The 26098-nt window shown below is 42.6% G+C and overlaps 1 protein-coding gene across 2 annotated transcripts in view; it reads left to right on the top strand.

The window, feature by feature from the left end:
• Positions 1-26098, top strand: part of STRN (striatin) — a 171074-nt gene that overhangs the window by 52325 nt on the left and 92651 nt on the right. For both annotated transcript variants that reach the window (XM_073557662.1, XM_073557663.1), the window contains exons 2-6: positions 15213-15316; positions 17643-17716; positions 20491-20572; positions 21207-21374; positions 25560-25695. In XM_073557662.1, the coding sequence (XP_073413763.1) occupies positions 15213-15316; positions 17643-17716; positions 20491-20572; positions 21207-21374; positions 25560-25695 (564 nt within the window). The remainder of the gene's footprint in view (positions 1-15212; positions 15317-17642; positions 17717-20490; positions 20573-21206; positions 21375-25559; positions 25696-26098) is intronic.

Genomic DNA, 26098 nt, shown 5'->3' with positions numbered 1-26098 from the left:
CGCGTAAGTCGCCGACCTCGTGGCTGACCTCATCCTAGGGTCGGGTTTCGTTTCATGAAACCCGACTTTGCCAAAAGTCGGCGACTTTTGAAATTTTTCGACCCGTTTCGCTCAACTCTAGTGTTGACTAGAGGGGTCAACTAGTGGGACAGTTTTATAGGTCGGGTCGTTATGGACGTGGCGATACTAAATGTGTACTTTTATTTAGAATTTTTTATTTAAATATTTATTGATGGATTTTATTTTTTAAAATATTTTTCAATTTAATTTGTATTTATTATTATGCATTTATATAGCGCCATTTATTCCATGGAGCTTTACATGTGAAAAGGGGAAATATAGCCAAGTGTAATATAGCCAAGTGTAATATAGCCAAGGGACACACAAGTACATAAGGAGAGGGGACCCTGCCCACGAGGGCTCACAGTCTACAGGGATGGGTGATGATACAGTAGGAGAGGGTAGAGCAGGTCGTGCAGTGGTTTAGTAGACCGAGGATCATTGCAGGCTGTAGGCTTGTCGGAACACGTGGGTCTTCAGGTTCTTCTTGAAGGTTTCCGTTGATGGTGAGAGTCTGTTGTGTTGCGGTAGCGAGTTCCAGAGTATGGGGGAAGCACGGGAGAAGTCTTGTATACGGTTGTGGGAAGAAGAGATAAGGGGGAGTAGAGAAGGAGATCTTGGGACGATCGAAGGTTGCGTGCGGGTAGGTATCTAGAGACCATGTCACAGATGTATGGAGGAGACAGGTTGTGGATGGCTTTGTATGTCATGGTTAGGGTTTTGAATTGGTTCCTCTGGGCAATAGGAAGCCAGTGAAGGGCCTGGCATAGGGGGGAGGCTGGGGAATAGCGGGGAGACAGGTGGATTAGTCGGGCAGAAGAGTGTAGGATGGACTGGAGCGGTGCTAGAGGGGAGGCCAGAGAGTAGGAGGTTGCAGTAGTCGAGGTGGGAGATAAGAGCGTGCACTAGTGTTTTTGTGGTTTCGTGGTTGAGGACTGAGCGGATCCGGGAAATATTTTTGAGTTTGAGGCGGCAGGAGGAGGCGAGGGCTTGGATATGTGGTTTGAAAGAGAGCGCAGAGTCGAGGAATTCTTACTTTTACACTGTCCCACGATGGGACACTCATTTTGTGCAGGCTGATCGCTTCTATAGCATGCAGATTTGTATGATATAGAAGCTGTCAGCGCTGCTGCTTCTATAACACTAATCTGAGAGACTTCCTGACATACACTTAGCATGACAGGAAGTATCTCTGCTCTGGAGACCGGGATGTCGTCATGACGACATCGGGTCTCCTTGGCAGCGACAGGGACCCCGCGTCATGATGTGGGGTCATGTTTGATTGCAGTGTTCCGGGGGTTAAGTGCCGGGAGCGGTCCATCAGCACTTATTGCCGGATGCCAGCTGTGAGAATCAGCTGACTCCCAGCCGCGCTCTCCCCGTGAGCGCGGCTGATCGCACATAATGTACTGTACCGTCCATGGGCATTAAAGGGAACCTGTCACCCCCCCAGGGCGTTTTTCAGTTAAAGAGCCACCTTCAGCAGCACTAAGGCTGCATTCTGTGAAGGTGGGCTCTTCTTTTTCTGACCTCTAGTAACGCTGAAATATCGACTTTTATAACTAGCTTCTCATACCTGTAATGTGACCCATAGGTATGGTGTGTCCCCCTGTATCAGCTGCCTACCATCTGTCTATCATGCCTGTCCGGTGTTTCGGCACCGCCCACCATCTGTCCATCATGATGCCCGCTTGCGTTGCTGCCTCCTCCTGTTTTGAATGCTTGCGCTGTGACAAGAGATCTCGGGCATGCACAGTGCACGCTGCCCGAGAACCGACATCAGGCTATTGCGCTGGCGTGTTGTGGAGGCCCCAGATCCTGCCCCGCAGTGTGTTATGATGTATTCACGCTGCGGGGCTGGGGCCTCCGCAACATGCAGGCGCAATAGCCTGATGTCGGTTCTCAGACAGCGCGTTACTAGGGGTCAGAAAAAGAATTGCCACCTTCACACAATGCAGCCTTAGTGCTGCTGAAGGTGGCTCATTACATGAAAAACGCCCTTGGGGGGGGGTGACAGGTTCCCTTTAAGGTCCAGGGCCCATGGATGGTATAGTACGTCAAATGTCACAAAAGGGTTAAAGGGAATCTACTATCAGTGCTCTACTACTACTACTACTACTACTACTACTACTACTACTACTACTTTCATCTTGAACCATTGCTTACATATAGAATAGCTCCGTACATAGGGGCAATATGTCTCTGCACTAGAGATCGGCAAAGGTATAGGCCATCATACAAGTGTCATTTTCAGTAAAATGAGGTGGGGGCAGGTCAATGTTTGGTAGTGTCATTAAAAAAAAAAAAATCACGCACTACCAAATTCGACCCCTCTAAGATGCTTTAACATCCAACACGAATTATGCAACGCTGAACAAAAAATAAAATCTAACCTTTGGTTCACCCACATGAAATCGGCAAACTCTGCTGGGTAAAACAAAAACAAGCACAAACTTGTGGCCGTATTAACACCCTAGCATGAGAAATCAACAACTAGAATGACAAACCTTCAAGTTGATCCATTTACAACACCGAATGTTACACAACAGGCTCCTGTCCCACTGAATCACTGCTTCATCTCAGAATGATTACCATAGTCCACACAAAAGGGGTTGTCCCACGAACAACGTTCATTTTAATCACTAGATCTTGAAATGAAGTTCCTCAGTTTGATGTGTTTAAAAAGTATGTTCTTGTGCCCAGATAATCCTATAAATGAGTCCCCCTGGTGCGTACAGTGTATTGCCTGTGCAGGGACATGGTCTGATCATACCACAGCTCATCGGCAGGGGAGGGAGCAAAAGAGTATACAGACGGGATAGCAGGGTATCACAGCTGATTCTTTCTGTGGGATAAAACTTTTTTTGCCTGTTTTTTAAGAAGAAAATCAGCAGAGATCCCATGCTGTTCTGTCTGTATATATCTTTTACATCCTCCCGTAGCCGGGAGCTCTGGTATGATCACACCATGTCCCAGTACGGTCAGAGATGGCCTTCATACTCTACACAGCAGGGGCACACTTATAAGATTCTCAGCACAGGAATATTCTTTTTAAACACATCCAATTGAGGAACTTCATTTCAAGGTCTAATGATTAAAATGAACATGTGGGAAACTCCTCAAGTGTATGGAGGAAGGTGCTGTGGTCAGATGAGACCAGAATTGAACTTTTTGGCCACCAAGGTAACTATGTCTGGTGCCAAACCAATTCAGCTCACCACCTCAAGAACACCATACCCACAGTGAAACATAGTGGTACCAGCATCATGCTGTGGGGATGTTTTTCAGCAGCAAGGACAGGGAAAATGGTCCAAGTCGAAGGGAAGAAGGATGGTTCGAAGTACAGAGAAATTCTTAAGCAAAACATGTTTGTCTGTCATTGATTTGAGATAGGGATGGAAATTCACCTTCCAACAAGACAGGGACTCAAAACATAGTCAAATACCTAAAAGGACACCTGTCAGCTCGTTTTTCCGCAATAAGCTGCGGCCACTGCCTTTCGGGGCTTATCTCCAGCATTGTGTAATGCTGTGGATTAGCCCCCGATCTAACCTGAAAGAAGAAAAACAAGTTTTATTATACTCACCCAGGGACGGTCCGGTCCGATGGGCAACGCAGGTCCTGGTCCGACGCCTCCCATCTTCTAGCGATGACGTCCTCCTTGCTTCGTGTCACGGCTCCTGCGCCGACGTACTGATTTTCTCTGATGGCAGAGCAGTACTTTTGTAAAGATACACTGACTGTGTGTCTTTAAGTGTATGCACCAGAGGGAGAGTTGTAGAGGGGGCAGCAGCCTTGCGTAGGAGCGTGCAGCTGCAGCTATGCGCGAAACCACACCAGAGCAGGACCTGACGGGACACGTGACCACCGAGGGCGTGGCCTAAAGTGGAGCCAACCCCATGTACGAGAGAAGGTGAGAGAGCTGGCAGCTCCGGGAGGATAGTCAGGAAAGCCGAGTTCAGTAACCGGAGGGTAATACAAGTGCCTTATGAGACAGTAAAATAGTGCAAGACAAGCCAAAGTCAGAAGCCGCTCAGGGACACAGACGAGGGGGAAGTCAGGAAACAAGCCAAAGGTCGAGACCGGTGAGATATCAGTAGTACAGAATCACGATACAGACACAATGAGTGACAAGCCAAATCATACACAGTACAAGCACACAGAGGAACAAACGGCATACACAAGTATAACTTGGGTCAGCCGCTCAGCCGAAGAACGGAAGTATCACTGACAAATAGCCTGGCTCAAAGTAGGTTTAAATAGCCCTTCCCAAACCAAAAAGCGGCCATACAAAGTTAACCCCAACAAATCCAGGAACGGGAAGGAAATCCCGTCCTGAATCATGACAACTTTGCTCTGCCCTCAACATGGCAGATCAGTACGCCTGCGCAGGAGCCATGACACGAAGCAAGGAGGACAATGTCATCACTAGAAGATGGGAGGTGTCGGACCGGGTGAGTATAAGAAAAATTGTTTTTATTCTCTTTCAGGTTAGATCGATCGGGGGCTTATCTACAGCTTTACAGAATGCTGTAGATAAGCACCGAAAGGCAGTGGCCGCATCTTATTGTAGACTAACAAGCTGACAGGTTCCCTTTTAATCCAATTGAGAATCTGAAGTCAGACTTGAAGATTGCTGTTCACCAGAGGAAACACGTCTAACTTGAAGGAGCTGGAGCAGTTTTGTCTTGAGGAATGGATAAGAATGCCTTTGGCAAGATGTGGAAAGCTCATTAGAGACTTGTCCAAAGCCACTTGCAGCTGCAATTGCCGCAAAATGAAGCTCTACAAAGTACTAACTTTAGGGGGTGAATAGTTATGCTCACTGAAGTTTTCAGTTATTTTGTTCTATTTGTTTGCTTCACAAATATAAATAAAATTGAATGTTCACATTTGTAGTCATGTTCTTTACATGAACTGATGCAAACTCTCAAAAAAAATTTACATTCCAGGTTATGAATTAGCAAAACACAAAAAATGCCACAGGTAGGGACTAGGAGGCGGGGTCTTTTGCAAGCTTCTGTATATGGACTGAATAATCTATGAATTTTATTTAAGGTGCTAGCCTCGCTTTTTCTGCATTGTTTTCTCTATTTACATGTAAACTAGTAGAAGGTGTTAAGTAGCTACTTTCAAGCAATTAACATCTTTGGAATTCTAAAGCCCTTAAAAGAAGCTCAATGGACAGTTAGAATGAACTTGTGCATTTATATTTTCAATTGAGTGTTTAGCTCTTTTTCAGGAAGGTTACAGAGCATACCAGCCTGAAAAAGATGTTAAGTGCACATTCCTCAAGGTTTGATAGAGAGAACTTAACTAATGCTCTGTGTTAGTTACTGTGCATTATTTTTTGTGCAAAATATTATGTAACGTCATTACTTCAAAACCTCTTGAGAAAGGTTTCCCTGTTCAGTGGTTGGTCTGTGGTTGATCCCAGTCATGTTTTTGGTGTTAAGTGTGGTCTGTGACCAGGTTTCACAATACAAGCTGCAAATGTTATTGTATAGGTTTCTTCATCCTAATGACAGTGCAGTGCTTACTTTGAAAAGTCACAATTCGCCTAAATACAAAGCTGACATTGGCGAATCCTTGCAGTGCACAGTGCATGCTCTGAGAGGATTCACAAGTTTGTAGTAACACAGTGATTGCAGACATTTTTGATTTAGACCAGACAACCCCTTTAACACAAGCATTTTAAGTCAATCTCATGATTCCAAGTGTATCAAGTCTCAATCCACCGCTGCAGATTGTACTGAACAGTATAAGATCCCGGCAGCAGAAAGACACTGAGGCTGTCAATCAAACTAGGTGGGCAGAGACAGTTTAACCCCTTTACGACCAATGACATATTGGTACATCATAGGTAGTGTCCCTCCCTTTTATGCAGACTGAATTGATCAGCTGTCATGTGCCCCTAACATCCATGGGTGGAATCTCGATCCACCCCCAGCTGCTCACATGTGAAATGCCGTTGTCAGTCAGTCTCATGACAACCGGGGATCTGCAGAAGATCCCTATGCTTGTCACTGCAGATCTCCAATGAACGCCGGCCTGTGGTCAACAACAGACTGTGTTCTCAGTTCTTGAGATGCAATCACACTTTTGTCTCCTGAACCATTTGTACTCACTCTCCATTGAGATCGGATTGACATTATGTCTCACACAGGAGCAGGCTAGGCTGTTCTGGGATACTCCTGTGTGAGACACATATATGCTCTGATCTCATTGCAGAGCGAGTACAAGTTGAGCACAATTTAAAAAAAACAAAAAAACAATGAAAAGTCCTCTTTAAAGAATCGCTTGCATTTTTTTTTGTTTAAACTAAATCTGTTAGTATTCACATACTCGACTATCGCCAATAGTAGCACCGTTACGCTCGTATTCTCAGTGATGTCACCGCATTTCAGTCTCTCTGGCTGCGCGGGACATCGGAATGTGAATATAACCCGATTTTTTTAATTTTAATTCTATTTTTTTTCAGGGATATGCTACCCAGAGCCCGGAGGACTGTCTCCTCTCCTCTGGACCGTGGGTACCATCCGCAAATGTTCTGCTTATTTTCGCATGGTGGACACAGCCACATGCGGAAAGTAAGCAGAACAGTGCATTCCTATGTGGGCAGAATTGCTGTGATTCCGCAAATTAATGAGCATGCTGCGGATTTTTCCGCGATACTATTCCGCCGCGGGAAAATCAGCAGCATTAGCACAGCATTGCGGAATCACATAGGATTGCATGGGATGCTGTTTTTTCACGTTTTCGTGGTAAAAACCGCTGCGAAAACACAAAATAAACTGAACGTGTGAACGCAGCCTTAAGGTACTGTCACACTTAGCGATGTACCAGCGATCCCGACCAGCGATATGACGCGGTCAGGATCGCTGGAACATCGCTTAGTGGTCGCTAGTGAGCTGCCACAGAGGCAGATCTCACCAGCGACATTGCTGGGGACGGGGGTCGCTACTTACCTGTCACACTAGGCGATCCTGCGTCCTCCCACCCGGCTCCACGCTCGTCTCTCCACAGGAAGCTGACGATGAGAAACGGTCCAGGACGTTCTCGCGCGATCAGCGATAACCAGCGGGGGGGGGTCGGTCGTAGGTAAGTATCAGACACAGCGATGTCGCTAGCAATATCGCTATAACGTCACAAGTTATAGCGATATTGCTAGCGATATCGCTTAATGTGACATGCCCTTTACTCTGTGCCATGACCTTTAGTCTGAAGTGTGGTGATATCACTTAGAAGAGCAAAACAGCACTGCAACCCGGAGAATGTAGCAGTAGGGGAGTACATTAAAACACAGTACACTACACTGATTTAGCAACAACAAAAACTTTATGGAAAGTCTTCTTTAAGTACTTCATTGCTTCCCCTATTGTGTGTTTCACACAAAATTCATCAATCATGTGAGCCATTTAAGCATTTGGTGTGCAGTCAACAAATGCCTCAAGTTAAAATGGAAAAGTAACTTATAACAAAACCCCCAGCAAATTGAGTCTGACAGCCCTTAGTTCTGTTGACCACTGTTGGTCCCCACTGGCTTGGAAATACTATGAATAGGAAACGGAATAACCTGGAAAATTATTTTTAATCTTGCGTGAACGTGTTCTAGATATGGATATACCTGATGTACAGAACCTGTCATTCTCTGCAGCTTGATGTGTTTGGGGAAAAATGGAAAATTTCCTTTTGCAGGGTTAGTTTTGGAAAAGCTTACATATGCTGCACTGTGCATCAGTGCTGAAAACTAACATTTTCCTTCTGACCAACCAGCTCATATAAAGTCTGATTAAATTATTTGATTTATTTTGCAGTTTATTTAGAAAATGTGATTTGACATTGTTTCGATGTGAGTGATTGTACTTGTAGATAGCTTTTTACATTTCCTTTATTTTACATGTACTTTGATTTTTGTGGCACCTTTTGAGAAATCTGTTAAAACCCTTTTAATATCAGCATATCTGATCTATTGTACTTTTTATACCCACTCTGTTTTCAGGTGTGTAGTAATAGTGAACCATAAAATGTCAGTATTTTCTTGAGATTTGGTGCTTCATACCTAGACATGATTGTTTTTGTGAAATTGGCAAAATCTGATTTTTCTCCTTAGCGCTGTTGATGCTACAATCCTAATTCCTACCAAAATTTATGTTCCTATTCTGTAGTTGAAATACTCTAAACATCCATGAACTTCTCATAATTTTTGATGGTCAACAAAAAGTGTCTTGTGCAATTGAAGACTCAGTGAGGTGAGAGGGCAGTATTATCAGGGCAGGACAGGTGAAATATCATTGCCATTGCAAGTTCCTTACTCTTGACTCAACAGTAAAACTTTTCTCCCTTATTGTGAAGCAACAGATGACAAGTCCTGGCACTTCTTTCCTCTGTGGGACGCATTCTAGAATATTTATTGCGATTACTTGTAAAGTACCTACTTTTTCTGCAGCCAGTGCATATAGACATTGTCACTGACCCAACTGGTTCTCAAAATCTAAATTCCATATCCGTATGTCTTAGGGAGGGAATCGGAGAACACCCATACAAAAATCGGGAGAACCTAAAAACTCCAGATGTTGTCCTTGGTAGAATTTGAACACGGGACTCCAACAACTGTTAGGTGGATTCATAACTGGCTTAGTGATCAGTTCCAAAGAGTGGTTGTAAATGGCTGCACATCCAGTTGGAAGAATGTCTCAAATGGGGGTACCACAGGGTTCTGTCCTGGGCCCTGTATTGTTCAACATCTTTATCAACGATTCAGATGAAGGAATTGAGGGTAAACTGATTAAATTTGCTGATGGCATAAAGCTAGGAGGGATAGCTAATACTAGAGAAGAGAGAGAGAGAGGATTCAAAAACATATAAATAAACTGGAGCAGTGGGCAGCAGCAACTAGTAGAATGGTTTTTAACAGGGAAAAATGCAAAGTTCTACATCTGGGAGCAAAAAATTAAAAAGCATATACGGAATGGGAGGAATAGGGCTAAGCAACAGCACATGTGAAAAAGACTTGGCTATACTAATAGATCACAGACTGAAAATGAGGCAACAGTGTGATGCAGCAGCAAAAAAGGCAAATACAATTCTGGGATGTATTAGAAGCATACAGTCTAGATCACGTGAAGTCATTATTGCCCTCTACTCCTTTGGTCAGACCTGATTTGGAATACGGTGTCTTTTAAAATGTGGTACCCAGATATGGACATGAACAAACTGGAGCAAGTTCAGAGAAGAGAGACCAGAATGATGACCGGTCTGCAAACCATGTCCTATGAGGAATGATTACAGGATTTGGGAATGTTTAGCTTGCAAAAAAGAAAACTGAGAGGAGACTTAATAGCTGTCTACAAATATCTCAAGGGCTGTCACATTGCAGAAGGATTATCTTTATTCTCATTTGCACAAGGAAAGACTAGAAGCAACAGGATGAAACTGAATGGGAGGAGACAGATTAGATATTAGAAAAAAAATTTGACAGTGAGGGTGATCAATGAGTGGAACAGGCTGCCACGAGAGGTGGTGAGTTCTCCTTCAATAGAAGTCTTCAAACAGAGACTGGACAGACCTCTGTCTGGGATGGCTTAGTGAATCCTGCTTTGAGCAGGGGGTTGGACCAGATGGCCCAGGAGGTCCCTTCCAACTCTACCATTCTATGATTCTAACACTGCAAAGCAGCAGTGCTAATCACTGAGCCTCCATGCTCAGACAGAGCCTACCTACCTTTTGTCTAGTTGAATTAACCCCTTAGTGACAGAGCCAAATTTTAAAAATCTGACCAGTGTCACTTTATGTGGTAGTAACTCTGGAACGCTTTGACAAAATCCAGTGATTTTGAGACTGGTTTTTCGTGACACATTCTTTATGATCATGGTAAATTTAGGTTCACATGTTTTGTGTTTATTTATAAAAATATCAGAAATTTGACAAATGTTAAAAAATTAGCAATTTTCAAACTTTGATTATCCCTTTAATAAAGATAGTCATACCATAGCAAAGCTTTAATAAATAATATTTCCCACATGTCTGCTCTACATCAGCACCATTTGCAAAATGTTATTTTGTTAGCATTTTAGGAGGTTGAAACATGTAGCAGTAATTTTTCATTTTTTCATGGAAGTTTACAAAATAATTTTTTTTAGGGACCTCTCCAGGTTTGAAGTGACTTTGGGGGTCGTATATATTGGAAAAATCCCAAAAGTTATATCATTTTAAAAACAGCACCCCTTGACTTATTGAAAACTGCTGTCAGGTAGTTTATTAACCCTTCAGGTGCTTTTCAGGAATTAATACAAAACGACATGATAGGAATGAAAAAGTTGATTTTTACCACCTAAATGTTGCTGACTTTTGAACAGGTCAGTGTAGCCGGCAGACTCTGACGCTATTTACTCATGAATTGCCATAGCAAACATCAGGACCACACAATCATGATCTCAGAGTGCCAAATGGGATAAAGAGGGAGAAGCCACACTCTGTAAAACATTTATATGATATAGTCACTATTGACAGCAGCATTTAAGGGGTTAAACAGATATGGACGATGACAACACTGATCGTCGCTGATGCAGCAAGTTGTCAGCTATAGTGTACAGCCGACTGCTGCTGGATGGTCACCTGTAGGAGGATGATATTCTCTTATATCTCAGGTCAGTTAAAAGACGTATTGACGGTCATTAAGGGGTTAAATTGTGGATCAAGCCCAGAGCTCTTCAAGCTTTCTGGGTTGTTCTTCCAGAAACAAAGCTCCATTGAATATTGTACAGTATGGGTAAGCATGTGGCTGTGTTTGGAAACTTGTATGCCATGCTTAGTTAGCTCTGTTAATCCTGGAAGAAACAATCATTACTTCCATGGTGGCAAGTGGTCGGATTCCCAGCAATCTGTAAGTTACCGTATACCTTATAGAATGGGTAGAGGATAACTTCCAAACTCGGGAAAATAATTTAAGAGAACCTGTCACGTTAAGGGCCTGTCACACAAAGAGATATCGCTAGCAATATCGCTATAACTTGTGACGTTATAGCGATATTGCTGTGTGTGATACTTACCTACAACCCGCTGCTGATCGCGCGAGAATGTTCAGGACTGTTTCTCGTCATCAGCGACGCGTGGAGCCGGGCGGGAGGACGCAGGATCGCCTGGTGTGACAGGTAAGTAGCGACCCCCGTCCCCAGCGATGTCGCTGGTGAGATCTGCCTGTGTGGCAGCTCACTAGCGACCACTTAGCGATGTACCAGCGATCCTGACCGCGTCATATCGCTGGTCGGGATCGCTGGTGCATCGCTAAGTGTGACAGTACCTTTATTCTTGCAGACTGATCTGCGAACAGGATGGGAAATAGGAGTAGCTGAGAAGAGTGACATAGGTTTGTTGAAAAAGATTTAGTATAATGGTAGGGTCACGCGACCGTTTTTTCTTCATCCTAGAAAAGTGGTCCAATTATTGTGATCAGACTCTGATCAGAGATTGATCAGAGTTGCATCAGTTTTTCTTGGTGGTGGAGAAAAAAAAAGTTTCTCTACCCTCTCTATTCTGTCAGGCCATGAAAATCAGACTGCACTCGTAGTCATCTGTGTGGTCCGTTGTTTTCATGAACCCATAGAATTGCGTTGCTGATTTTGATTTGACACTTTGAATCAAAATCTGACCTGTTCATGAAAACTGCAGATAGCACTCATCTGATGTAATCGATTGTGAGCACAATCTCTAATATAGATCAGCGAAATCCCCAGGTGTTTGTGGTATGAGTGCAGTGAGTGGTGCTACTAGTGACTGACAGCTGTCTCTGCATGTACAATCATACACGGAAAACTGCCAATCACTGAATAAGACCCACCCACTGGACTCGTCTGTGTACACACACCTGGGATGTCAATGAAAAGTTTCACTGAAACTTCCCTCAAAAATGTACATGAATCTGATTAGTGCTTCCTGCCTACAGATTAAATACTATTTTTGATATGGCCAATTTTCTATAAGCATCTAGCATCTGCACCTCTGCTCCATTCATTCTCTATGGGATTGCTGGTGATAGCCGAACACTATACTCTCCAGGAGTCCTATTGACAATGGAGCCATAGGTGTGCATGCTTGACGTATACCACAGTCAGACATGGCTCTTTAGAGCCCTGTTCTCGGCATCAGTGGTGGATTTAGTGGTCGAAATCTCAACAGCCTGTTGGTTATCTCCTTTCCTATGGATAAGGTACAACTTACAACCTCTTTAAAGGGGTTGGCCGGTCTCGGATGACAACTTTGCCATCCCACTGTGTTTGTGCATGGTCATGATTCCCCATGCAAGTGGGCACACCAGCTAGTGTCATTCAGCTTCTCTTGATAGAAGAGAATTGAGAGACGTTGAGTAGTCATTTGCCTATTTTGGCATGTGGCCTCAAATTTTCAAATTGCATACATCTGATGATTGTGACCACCCACCCAGACAGGGAAAACAGGGCAATCGTGACAGTGTGTGCATTGTCACAATTTGTCAGTCATAGTGACTGCAGACTTTTCTGAGACCATGCCTCTATGCTGACCATATAAATTCGATTCTGGTGACAAATTCCCAGATTTTCTTTTCTGATTAATTTGGTGGTAAGTCTTCTGAATACTTGGCTTCGTACTGACAGATCTGATTTTGAAATTGTTTTAAGGTATTGCATAAAATGCAAATGTATGAATGTGATGTAGTCATACATTTCATGTGCACAGACTTGTCATACTATTCTTTCCTCCGTTTCCTGCTCGTCAGTGCCGTAGAAATCTATTACTGTTAATGCTGTCAAGTTTTACAAATATTTCATGTGTTGAGACATGTGGAGACATTTTTGAAGCTATAGATCGTTGCTTTAATAACCTCATCATAAGGAGAATGAATTTGAATTATTTCCCTTGCCTGACATTATTTAGATGTTCTCAATTGTGTTATTAACTCTGGTTTTGCTCCCTGGCTCATTCTGTGCATTTTTTTTAAGCTTCTATCTCCTTTGGAGGGATTGGGAAAAAACTGTAAAAATAGTCAGTCTGGGCAAAATTACGTATGAGCAAGCACACCTCCGTGTATGGCAGCTTTCAGTGAGAGACTCCATGGAGCTGAGGTAGTAGGGACGTTGCTCTGGACCATCCACAGAACTACAGCTGCACTTCTCTCCGAAAGCTGCCTTCATACTCCTTTAAGGTGTGCCATTTCAACAGTCTTCAGTTTGTCGCTAGGCCACTGCTTGGTCCAAAGTATCTTTTCATATTAACCTTCAAAAGAAAATATGCCAAAACAGGTGACTGATTTCTGTGAGAGCAAAATTGTGGCTGTGTCACTGGAACATGGTCCAAGATTTTAGTGAGGTTTCCATGAATTGCTACAACTCAAGATAGCCTTAAACAGTTGATGAATGCCAATTGAACCCAACAATTTTACCAGGACCAGATCAACATCCATGTGTATGGGGCTGTTCCAACATTGTCTATAGAACATATTGGGGGAGTGTTGGTTTTAATTTTATTATGTCCTTCCTATCTTTATATTTTCTTGCTTTATGTAGGATCAAAAGGAAAAGCTGTTGGCTAAATGTGCGATCAGCTCTATGAATTCTATGGCCAGCTTAAGGGGACTCTTTCGGCACAGAATTACAACCCAAGTACAGGTGCTCTTTTATGTGCCCTTTCCACTAGCTTCTTCTCTCTCCTCACCCTCCTCTACTTTGACAGCTCTGGCTTCATGGGCAGAGATGGATGGAAAACAGGCAGGTGGGAAGGTGCATTTAAATATTTAGCCCCACACCAAGGTGCACTGAGCACCTGTACTTGGTTTGACAAGTCATTTTGTGATGTCTAAGGCCCTATAATGCTGCTTTTACAAGTTCCAATAATTATGGGATGAGTGTCTCTAGGAGCGCTCCGTACCGACTCTCAGGCTGGCAATCGCCTGACAAACAAGCAAAACACTCGTTCATCAGCTGCAATGATTTTTTTTTTAAGCTGGCTTAAAAATGTTCATTCTCTGTAGCACATCAGGCCATGTAAACAGGACATGTGCTGCCGAGAACTGTATTTTCTGCGGACAGAACAGTCGTGTTATCGATTGTTCATCGTGCATGCAGTTGGCCAGTCTAGACAGCCCAATAAGCCACCCTTGATTCATCTGGCATGTAGCCGATGAATGACTAGATAACATGTGTAAAAGCCATGTAAGGAATGTCAGGGAGTTGAGGATCGATGGTGGATTGTGGCTGGGGCAGATTCTTAGATCCATACCTTCCCCAAGTAAAAAAAAAAAATCTTAGTGATGTGTCTGCACTGTCAGAGGTTGGTGGTGTATTCCTTGATTTTTCTCTTTTTCTATAGTTTTTATGTACAGGTCTCCTGTAAACTAGGTGAAATATGTGACAAAATAGTTCCTCCTGGGATGGCGGGAATAATAACAAACACTTGGCCCCTATTGATCTCTTCTCACCACCTCATTTTTAATTTTGTCTGGTTTGATATATGTTTGATAATTGTATTCCCTTATGGAAACCTGGAGCTTGGCAGAAATCAGTCCCTATCTCATTAGTTATCAGCCGCATTGGGGAGGTATTTGAGGAATGTAGCTTGAATGGGGCCTGTGTAAACACACAAAGCTTCTTGCATCCAAGTCTGTGCTTAAAATTAGATCATGCTTCCTTTCCTGGCCAGATCCTTGCTCTAAAATGAGGTTCACGCGTTCACTTCCTGCTGGAAACGTCTTTGGTCACATTTCTGTGAAGAGTTTAGTGGCGTTGTCAGTCATCAGCAGTTTCAGCTTTTCTATGGTCTGGGAGGCAATAAACATGTAATAAAGCATGAGCTGGAAAGCTATGCTGGGAATGTGCACACAACTGGCTATCTTTGGGAGTGGTCAGTAAGAACTGACATGCTTTTCATGGTACTCCATGGAATTTTCTTATCAACATGCAGTCCATTTATCTAGGCCTCATTTACAATGACTTTATCTGATGACTGGCATGTACCTGGTCCCATTAATTCTGAATTTTGGCTTCGCTAGATCCTACATACATTTTATATCCATTGATTATGCCTCAGATAGGAATGATCTGTAAATACTGTGTAATCTTCTTATTTATTGCAGCAGTATGCTTTGTACTTTCCTAATGTTTGTGTTTTTTGTCTTTCAGGCTCAGATTGCTTTCCTTCAAGGTGAAAGGAAAGGTCAAGAGAATTTAAAGAAAGATCTAGTCAGAAGAATAAAGATGTTGGAATATGCTTTAAAGCAAGAAAGGTATTCACTCTGTGGGTGTAGCTCCACAATACAGGACACTGGTTCTGAACAATGATTATCTGCTCAGTGGTTGTCAAACTTGTCCTCATCTTGCACAACAGGTTTATTAGACAATAACATGCTCCTTCTTTTACCTGTGATTCTGTGAGCAGTAGTAAGCAGGGTGGAGCGTTAGAATCAGTGTCTTGTGTAATGACTTTCATGGGAATACTATAAAATGCTTTACTGATGGGTCTAAAGTGAATCTGTCACCCGATCTTCATATTGCACATTGCATACGTTATTACATAGATCTTAGACCTGATGAGCCTGATGTACTGTACATACTTTCAAAATCCATATCAGAATAATGTTAAAATCCTTAAACTAAAATGAGTGGGACTTATAAATTGCTATTTTAATATTCGGAAAGCATACTTTCATAAAGGATTGTACAGCCATTCTGACATGGATTTTCATAGAAAGTACATCAGATCTAAGATCTATCTAGTAATGTATTCAGATTGTAATGTGAAGTCTGGTGACAGATTAGCTGTAGAGGTAGTGTCAGCTATTTAGCGTTTTGCCCCACATGGCGGCCTAAAGCCGTGTAAAGAGCTGAAGTGTTGGAAGCCTGGGATGAGAAGAAGATGAGCGTGAAGACTGAGTAGCCGATTAGCGGCCTGCCGGTGGCCATATAGGCATGGGGAGGCCCGAGGAAAGTTGACTACAAAGATTATGTACTTTATAGATTTTTATTTAACCCTTTCCCAACACATTTGCGCCGATTCTTTGTGAGGTAGAACATTTCACTGCCTGTTCTTAAAAAATGTTTTACTTCAAAGAGGGAATCATTTGTGATCCCATGCTACATAAGTGATTACCAGCTTTGGCTTGTCAAGGAAGCTTATTCGCTGTGCAATGCAGTGCACGGTAAATAAGCCTCCTTACCTTGGAAAGCCAGAGCTGGTATGTCACTCTCCACAAGGAGAAACCTTACCAATTAGACCCCAGTCCAGAGCCTCTCAGCTAGCCAAATCAGATCTCATACTTTGCACTGACTAGGGCCAATAGACCGAAACACTGTCTGCAAATTGAGATTCTGATTTGGCTTTTATCCTAAGTCACATTGCAAGACTCGTTAAAGGGTTGATTGTGACTTGTAGGATCGCTACTTCCAACAGGTGGCGCTATACAGTTTAAGTCCTCGTTCTCTCTGAAGAGGCAATTTGCATATTTCCCAGATGAGCATTGAACTGCGCATAAGCCTCCCAAATTTTTATTGGAATTTTACTTGTTTAAAAAACTTCTTTTTTCACTAACAGACCGATTTTTTTTAATGTTTCTAGCTCGTTGCCTAGGTTACTGACCACCAGTAATGTGTAGCAGCAGTGTCTAAATGTGCAGAGTGCTTGTAAACTCTTTCCAACATACATGCTTAATGCTGCTCTGAAGCTGGCCCGAATCGCTGGAGTACAATGTTATCTTCCTCACCCAACCAACTTCTGTGTCACTGCGCTCCGTATACCACTGACAGCAAATCTTGGACCAACCTCACATTGACACCACTGGTCCAAACTGTTGATCAAGCAAGAACGATTGAGTCCCCACTCCCCTTCCCAGTCTCCACACCCCAACTCTCACCGGAGGAACTTCACTCCTGCCGAAGATCATGGGTCTGTTATCTTGGCTGACGTGGTTTTAGAAAACATTTATTTTCCTTGTATAATAAATCTAGCACATCTTTTCTTGGGACATTACACTGTTCAGATCCTCTTATTCCTCCTAGAAACTTGTGTAAATTGATAATTGTGTTGCATTTGGGGGTCCTTGCACAGCCTCATGCCATCCTGACTGCAACAACAAAAAACACAAACATTAGGAAAGTACAAAGCATACTGGTGCAATAAATAAGACGTAGTGACGTGGATCTATACTTTTAAAATAATGCCATCACTCCCACATGGATTGTTTTGGTATTTTCTTCCCGCTGTCTCTTATGCTACAGATGACAATGAAAATCCTTTACATAACAAAGCTCATGATTTCACCTCTGCCTTCACTCATCAGTTGTGACATGATGATTTCTCTATTTTCCAAAAAGGAGGTAAAGAATGAAAAAAAAAAAAAAACCACTTCAGATATTCCCGTGTGGGTATGATCTGCTGCCGGCTGTTAACAGATAAGACTTCTTAGCTGACAATGTCGATTGTTAGCAGCCGAACAGTAACGTGCCCGTGGGGACAATGGCATCCTTTCCGGACTGCTCCATAATGAGGAGTGTATCAGGATGCTTGTGTGCGTTGTATGTGCCAAAAATTCTCATTCTCCTCTTCTTTACCTCTAGAGCGAAATATCACAAGCTGAAGTATGGCACAGAGTTAAATCAGGGAGACATGAAGCCACCAAATTATGATTCTGGTAAGATGCCCGAACACAACTGAAATATGCTGCATTCAATGTTTTTCTTTCTCTTAGTGAAATTTAGTATTTTATACCCATAATATAGGATTAGGGGTACAACATGGGGCTAGAATAAGGTTTTAGTCTATATTTTAGTGTGGAATATATAATATCGGATTGACATAGTGACAATGCTCATCTCTTTCTGCGGAGGCAGGGGAGCAAAGATTCCTCTTGCTGGAAATTTTCTCTGGGTCAGCCAAACGTTGAATGACATGTAGTGATGCCTTTATTAATTTTTCATCTGATAGAGCAGTGTTTCCCAAACTCCTGGCCCCAACATGTCATGTTTTCAGGATTTCCTTAGTATTGCACAGGAGTGATGGAATTCTTATTAAGGCATCAGAAACTGCCAAAAAAGAAAAGGAGTAATTCTAGCTCACCATTGAAGTAAGACTCTAGTGTGCACGGAACCACAAGCTGACCACTCGTGTTATATGGGAAACCACAAGCTGACCACTTTCTTATATGGGAAAGAAGTAGTTCCAGCTTCTGGTAAAATTTCAAATGTAATCTTTATTCCATCAAAGTAGTGAACAGGATGGTCCGCAAGCAACAAGTTCAAAACGCGTTGCTTGCTGACCATCCTATCCACTATATTTAAAAAAAAAAACTTTAATGGAATAAAGATTACATTTGAAATTTTACCAGAAGCTGGAACTTCTTCTTCTTTCCCATATAAGAAAGTGCCTCAGGTTCTCTAACCTGTGCAATACTGAGGAGATCCTGAAAACATGTTTGGGGTTGTGAGGACGGAGTTAGAGTACCGTTACACTTCGATGCACCAGCGATCCCGACAACGATATGGATCGCTGGTGCATCGCTAAGTGGTCGCTAGTGAGCTGCCACACAGGCAGATCTCACCAGCGACATAGCAGGGGTCGGGGGGGTCGCTACTTACCTGTCAGACACGGCGATCCTGACGTCCTCTCGCCTGCGTCGGCGCCACAGGAAGCCCAGCAGGAAGCGCCCGACGAGAAATGGTCCAGGACGTTCTCGCGCGACCAGCGATGAGCAGCGGGGGATTCGGTCGGAGGCAAATATCAGACATCGCGATATTGCTAGCGATATCGCCATGTGTAACGGGGGCTTTAGGGAAACACTCACTTAAAGTAATGTGTACTAGACCTCTCTGTATCCTAACTGTTTCAAATCGTCAATGAGTCAGACAAGTACCATTTTCCTGTTCAAAAAGAGGTTGACCAAGTCCTGAGTCCATGTCTAAGGCCTCTTTCACACTTCAGTTTTTTACAATCAGTCACAATCCGCCAGGTTTTGAAAAAAACGGATCCTCAATTTTCTTTTGAGGATCCGTTTTTTTCTCCCATTGACTTACATTAATGGCGGATTGTGACGGATTGCTGTCCGTTGCATCCGTTTTTTTTGAGGATCCGCCAAAAGTTGCTGTCCGTCACCATCCTCAAAGATTTTAAAACGGAGCTTGTAACGTTTTTTTCTCTGGAGGATCCTCCAGAGACTGATTTAACCCGAATTTCTTTCTGGGTGCCGGACCAAAAAAAAAAATTCTCCCCCTCTCCCTCTCCCTTTCCAGGCTGCGATTCCTTTAAAATTCTGCATTTGTCAGATCCGTCAAAAAAACGGATGGGTGGCATCCGTTCTCATCAGTTACAAAACGGATCCAGCATCCGTCCTTTTGGCGGATTTTGACTGATGCAAAAAACTGAAGTGTGAAAGAGGCCTAATCACTTCAGGGCCCTATAGAAAGTATTGCACTATTCCCGTGATGTCCATGCTGCCAATCCTGCAAGGCCACATGGCATTCTTGTGTTGCTTGACTGATGCAGCCAATCATCTGCCAAATATAAGCTGCAGGCTTTACTATTTTCAGAGTGGCTAATAATATGCTGCAGTGGTCACGTAACACAAAGTTACGTGGCTCGCCAGGAAGAGTACTGTTGACATCACTGAAATAAGTTCAGAGAAAATCACTGCACACGTACAAGAAAAATAATGCTTCGGGTGAGTATTTATTGCTGATAGGTGAAGCGACAATTTAAACGACGTTTCGTCCACTCATTGGCCTTTATCATATAGTCGCCTTTTCAAAAAAGCATCATGGGAAAACCAGGTAAGTAGTGTCACTGCAATAAAATATGACATAGAGCCTTTCAGGTCCAGTTTAGAGTCAGTGCCCACTGCCCAGTGTATGCAGTCGGTTCAGGAGGAGCCGCTCTCCAGGGAGTATGGGCTTGATTGGTGGCGCAGTGGAGGGTGCAGACACTTCTGTCCCTCCGACATCACTGGAATGTCGCCCCTGCAGTGGGTTAGTATAGATTAGTTTTTGTTTTCTCTTAGTCTATTGGTTTTACAATTTACAATGTCGTGTACAAGAGGTGATAAAAATACTGTTCAGTACAGCCAGTTTGACAAGTCTCTTGTGCATTATTAAATAATAAAACTGTTGGGGTCCTTTCTCATCCGCTATGGTGGGCTCCTTTAGGCCCCTCTGTGCTTTGCTTTCCTCTTTAAGAAACAATTAAAAACCCGCCCCATTGTAATCAATGAGGTTTGTCATATACTGATCTGTCATGTCAGAGATCCTAGAGTTTACACTATTTTGTGGTGTCCTGCTCCTCTTCTGATACAAACAATATAAATAACCAATCTGAAGCCTAATCTGAACCTAAAGATTTTTATTTTCGTCATTGCTTGTGTGTGGTATTGGAGTTTTCTGCTGTCTGCTTTCATAATTCATTTTCTGTTCCCGTTAGATGAAACAAATGAGACGGACGTCCAGCCTCAACCACAGAACAGCCAGTTTATATGGAAACAGAGCCGACAGTTACTAAGACAGTAAGTGACTGGTTATCCGATATTAAAAATGTGTATATATGTGTGTATGTGTGTGTATACACACACATTTTATACACAATTTGTGTGTATACACACAGATATTTATTTATTTTATTCATTTATATAGCACCATTAGTTCCACAGCGCTTTACAAACATTATCATCGCTGTCCCTGATTGGACTCTCAATCTGTATTCCCTATCAGTATGTCTTTGGAATGTGGGAGGAAACCGGAGAACCCGGAGGAAACCCACACAAACACGGGGAGAACATACAAACTCCTTGCAGATGTTGTCCTTGGTGGTATTTGAACCCAGGCCCCCAGCGCTGTAAGGTTACAGTGCCCGTGTGTGTGTGTGTGTAAAAAAAATAAATAAAATAAACTGTGACCAGTTTCTGCTGCCGATACGCGGTTTGTGCATCCATCCTATTTCTCCTTTGTAATGAATAGCGCATTGTACCAGTGACTGTAGAGGCTGGTAGAGACAATCCTTGCAGCTGGTACCAGATTTATTAGCCTGAGTGGCATGCACTGTGTGCCATTATATAAATGCTTCGGTGTGTTGGAGAGATGTCAGTTGTGTTTCTGAGATTTATACTGATGATCTTATTAATGCTGCCACTTTTCCCCTAGGTATCTTCAAGAGGTCGGCTACACAGACACCATATTAGAAGTGAAGTCAAAGCGGGTGCGTGCATTGTTAGGGATTTCTGCTGACTCTTCAGATCGACTCACGGATACAAATCAGGACTCCATGGTAAATGGCACAGAGACTGAATTACCCAACCCACTGGTCATCGGGTAGGTTACATTTTTGTCGAATGCTATTTTTCCAAATGCCTGTGTTTTCTGCTCTTGGTAACAGTCATCTGTTGTAGCATTAGTAGTACTCATGGCAGTGGCCATATAGAAATAGACACTAAGGTGTTGGTGACTATTTTATTTCTATTCTATAAGCTATTTAACTACAGAGGGGTGTAGATAATGGTGAGCTATCAGACTTTCCAACAACTTGTGTCTGAATTGTGGCTAATACCATTCATTCTTTTCCATTGAACATCCTGCATAGTTGTATAGGTTGAAGAAGACAAAGGGTCCATCAAGTTGAACCTTTCTCCACCAGTTATATATGCATTATGTATACATTCTCTATCGCTAGATTATTTATAACCCACAGTGCCATTTGTTGTGAGAAAAGCCTCCAACCCTTTTTTAATGCTGTTAGTGTCTGCCATTACTACCTTTTGTGGTCGGCATTCCAGTCTGGCTGCTCCAACTGTAAAGAACCCTTTCCTATTAAGATGCTGGTATCTCCTTTCTGCCACTCATAATGAGTGCCCCCTAGGTCTTTGTAAGAAATAGGTCATGTGTCAGTCCTTTTTGTTTTGATGATGCATGTTTTTTATTAATTATATCACAATGATGTGTAATTTTTCTTTGCTAAACAACAAGCCCAACCTTTCCAACCTCTCATTGTAGGAGAGGCCTTCCATCCCTTGTAATAATCTAGTTGCCGGTCTTTGAACTGACTTCTTTACATTTATACGTTTTAAAAATGATGATGTGTTTGTCTTTATCAGTACCTGCTAACCCACATATTCATCACCTGAGCTATGGTAGTGGGCCAACACTAGCTCAGCCGCCATATTTGTCTTTCAGGCCCCAGTTGTTAGGAGATGTACCATATATAGCGCTTTACACCAATGGCACCAGGGACGTAATGCTATTGATGGAAAAATGACACCCGAAACTGTATCTTTTCTTGACTCCAGGATAAGAAATACATCACCCACATTCTTACTCACTGGCCAAAACGATATTTATCATTTAGCATCCTTGCAATATTTGTAACCTCGGGCAAAAAAGTGCCGGTTGTATGTTAACTACCGTACATTGCCTTCCCAGTTGTGTAATTATAAAGTACACTATGAAATTCCTGTAGCTGTATGTGCTCTGCAGATAATGTGGATTCCAGGGATTTGACCACTATGATTGCACATTTATGGCTTGTACTCGATAGGTTAAATATTTTAAAACCTGGAATAATCCCTTTAGTAGTACTTGTAAAAGTCAGTGTAGCTAATGAACACACACATCCGATTGCCGGCATCACCCTGAGGAGAAGGCTTGGGTCCCCTGGCCTACATAGTATAGCACTCCACCTACAAACTGTTAAATGGGCTACACGTTGCGTGGCTTCTCGGACAAACTAGTTAGTCCACATGATTATCCTCTTATGTTCCTCTAATTGCACTGAAAGCTGAAATCCGCTTTTGACTTGTGCACGGTTCAACAGATTAAAGTATTGTTAGGGGATTACACTAATTTAATTTAGATTGTAGGTGTTTTGGATTGATGATTATAGTAAATTGTCTAATTGGTCTCTTTTTTTTTTTTTTTTTTTTTTATGGCAATATTTCTACCCTGCCTCATACATGTCTTAACCTTTGTTATTGAAGATGTGTTTAAAGGGAACCTCTGGCATCCAGAAATGCTGTTTACCTGCAGATATTGGATAAATCTACAAGCTACGGTTTTCTCTCCCACAGCCGCTTGCTTCCAGTTATCTGGCTGCTGCGAGGAGCGGTTACTGTCACCGCAATACAGTGAGCGTGGCTGCCATCACTCAGCAGCACTTTGACAGCTGGAGCAGCACACATTCGCACCAGGGAGTGATTACGACTTGCTCATTGTATAGTGAGCCGTGTCTAGCCTGTCCCTGGTCTTTCACCATATCCATTTTCTCCCAGTAGCCGCTGCTCCAGTAAGCTGGCTATACCATGATTTAAGCGCTGTTAACCTGCAGATTACTCTTTTATATATGTGTGTAAATAGCGTTTATGGGCATGACAGGTTCCCGGGTTATGAAAGCTGTGTAAAAGCAGCAGGACTACGGATAAGTATGGCTTTAAAGATGTGTTTTATTAAATCCATATTTTATTTAACCATTTTGGCAAAGTGTCTGTGTGGTGTGAGGCGTTTTTTGCATGTGATGATGAAACTGAATAGCCAGTTACAGCCATAAAATCCTTTCCAGGAGAGAATCACAAGAGCAGATTAGGCCTCTTTCACACTTCAGTTTTTTCGCGTCAGTCATAATCTGCCAATTTTTGAAAAAAAACTGATCCGCCAAAAAGGGGCGGATCCGTTTTCCCCCATAGACTTACATTATTGGTGGATCTTGACTGACGGTTGTCCGTCAACCCCGTTTTTGACGGATCCGCCAAAACTTTTCTGGCTCCCAGGCGGATGAGACGGACACTGCAACGTTTTTTCCTCTTGACGGTCCGCTATTTTCATGTGCACATGCCCGGAAGCTTTGCGCCGGGATCATTTTTAACTCAGTAATGCCGTTCTGGGATCGTAAAAAAAATTCTCTTTTTCTCCCCTTAAAATTCAACCTTCACCGGATCCGTCAAAACTACGGTCCGGTGCCACACGTTGCTGTCAATCCGCCACCGGATCCATTTTCCCGGATTACAACTGATCTGAAAACGTTGGTGTGAAACAGGCCTTAGCAGCTGCTGGGTCCTTGGCAGTATCCTTGGTGCGAAGTGTCATTGTGGCTGCAGTCTACGGTTTCCCATAATGGCAATGTAGGGGAAGTGCTAGTATAAGACACCTCCTACACTAATTACAGGCATCCGCATAGTGTAAATGGAGTATTGTGCGGACAGAACTAGTGATGGCATGTACCAGTATCTCACTGCCTCATCCCTTCTGAAGCCTGGTGGAGAATACAAGCATGGAGAAAGGGTGAATAATGGGATGAATATTCCCAAGACACTGTTGAACAGCCCCATATTGATAAGAATCCACTGATTATTTATTTGAGGTGATATATGCACCCTTGCTGGTCTATTTATTATGCTTGCTCATATAGCACCATTATATTTCACAGCACTTTATAGGCATTATCTCCATTATCCCTATTGGGGCTCACAATACAAATTCCCCATCTGTATGACTTTGGAGTGTGTGAGGAAACCTGTACAAACTTCTTAGGGTATGTGCGCACGCTGCGGATTGGGGTGCGGATTTGGCCGCACGGATTTTGTAAAATCCGCAGGTAAATCTGCAGGTCTAAAGACCTGCGGTTTTACCTGCGGATTGCTCTGCGGTTTTTCATCTCCTCAATGGCACATGACTCACCTTTTTTTCGTAATTTTGTGTGAGGTGTCACTGTTCATGATATTGTCTGGGACTACCTTCTGGATTTAAAGAGTAACCATCGGTTTAATTTTTATTTACTAAATCGTTAGTAAACATGAAAATAAGCAGCTTTATAAGATGTCATTACTTTACTAATTTACTGTATATAGCGCCATTAATTCCATAGCACTTTAGAGACATTATCTCAGTAATGTTAACATTTGTATTCGCTGAATACAGATTGTATCCGTGAGCTTAGAATGAATAATCAGTCCTTGTGGAAAAAGAATCAGATTTCTTTAACAAAATGTATTATAAATTTGCTTATTTTCATGTTTACTGATTTATGAAATAAAAATGTAAATGGTTACATCTTTCTTACTTGACACCTGTGTCCAGATGAAGAGACAGTCAAATGGAGTCCAAAGATTAAGATTTTGGACAGTTTGCCTAATTAGAGCCATTGGTGCCATCAGCGGCACCGACATGATATGCTTCTTTAGCTTAACGTGAGCGTTCATAGCTGTTGATTTAACATTTCATTTAATGCAGCTGAATTCCCTAGAAAAATGTGGGATGAAGGCAATTGGTTTTGTGTAGGAGACGTGACAAGCTCTAATTACTAGGCTGTTTGAATGACATCTGCCTTTTTGGGTCGGTTACTTCCCATTTGACAGAATTCTCTAAGGTTCTTGTGTTTGCCACCTCTTCCAAGAAAAGGCCGATATAGCAGTGGTAACGGTAAAAGTAGTTTTTTCTTTCTGCCTCTTCTGTCTGATGCGGTTTATTTATCAGTGTAAATGGATGATTTGTGTTTTCTTCATTTGACAATAGGAAGCCAGATATGACCGATTCCGCCTCTGTTCTCGAAACGTTCAAATTTCTGGAAAATGCTGCTGCAGAGTTCAGTGACGAAGAGGACGACGATGACAATGATGGCAGAGACAAGACCATTATAGACGCTGCAACGGTAAATCTTCCCAAACAATGTTCTAATGGGCAAATATACAGAAAATACATGAAGCTTCATGATGGTGCTGGTTTTATTTCTTAAAATTCTGAAGCTGTCCCAGTTACCTATAAACAGTACCAGAATTAACTCAATTCAGGTGAATGGAACTGATTTTCCTTTGCAGAACTTTCAGAAACAAAGTCTGTGGGTGCATTCCCACATAAATCAGTGAAACCTCAAGCAAAGAGGTTCATGCTGGCTAAACATGCCTCAAGAGGAGACATGGATGGGGCTTCTCTCAGGCAGACCACCCTTCTAGTTATTTTGCTTAGTGAGGCAAGTGATTATAAAATCTATAGTAAAAGAAAGCAGAAACAATGGGTATTGCAGGGGTTAATGGTGCAAGTCCCTAAAATGAGAT

Source organism: Dendrobates tinctorius, unplaced genomic scaffold, assembly GCF_039654945.1.
Source record: "Dendrobates tinctorius isolate UK_male_01 unplaced genomic scaffold, ASM3965494v1 ptg000250l, whole genome shotgun sequence".
Lineage (NCBI taxonomy): Eukaryota > Metazoa > Chordata > Amphibia > Anura > Dendrobatidae > Dendrobates > Dendrobates tinctorius.
This window is presented reverse-complemented; position numbering and strand designations above follow the sequence as displayed.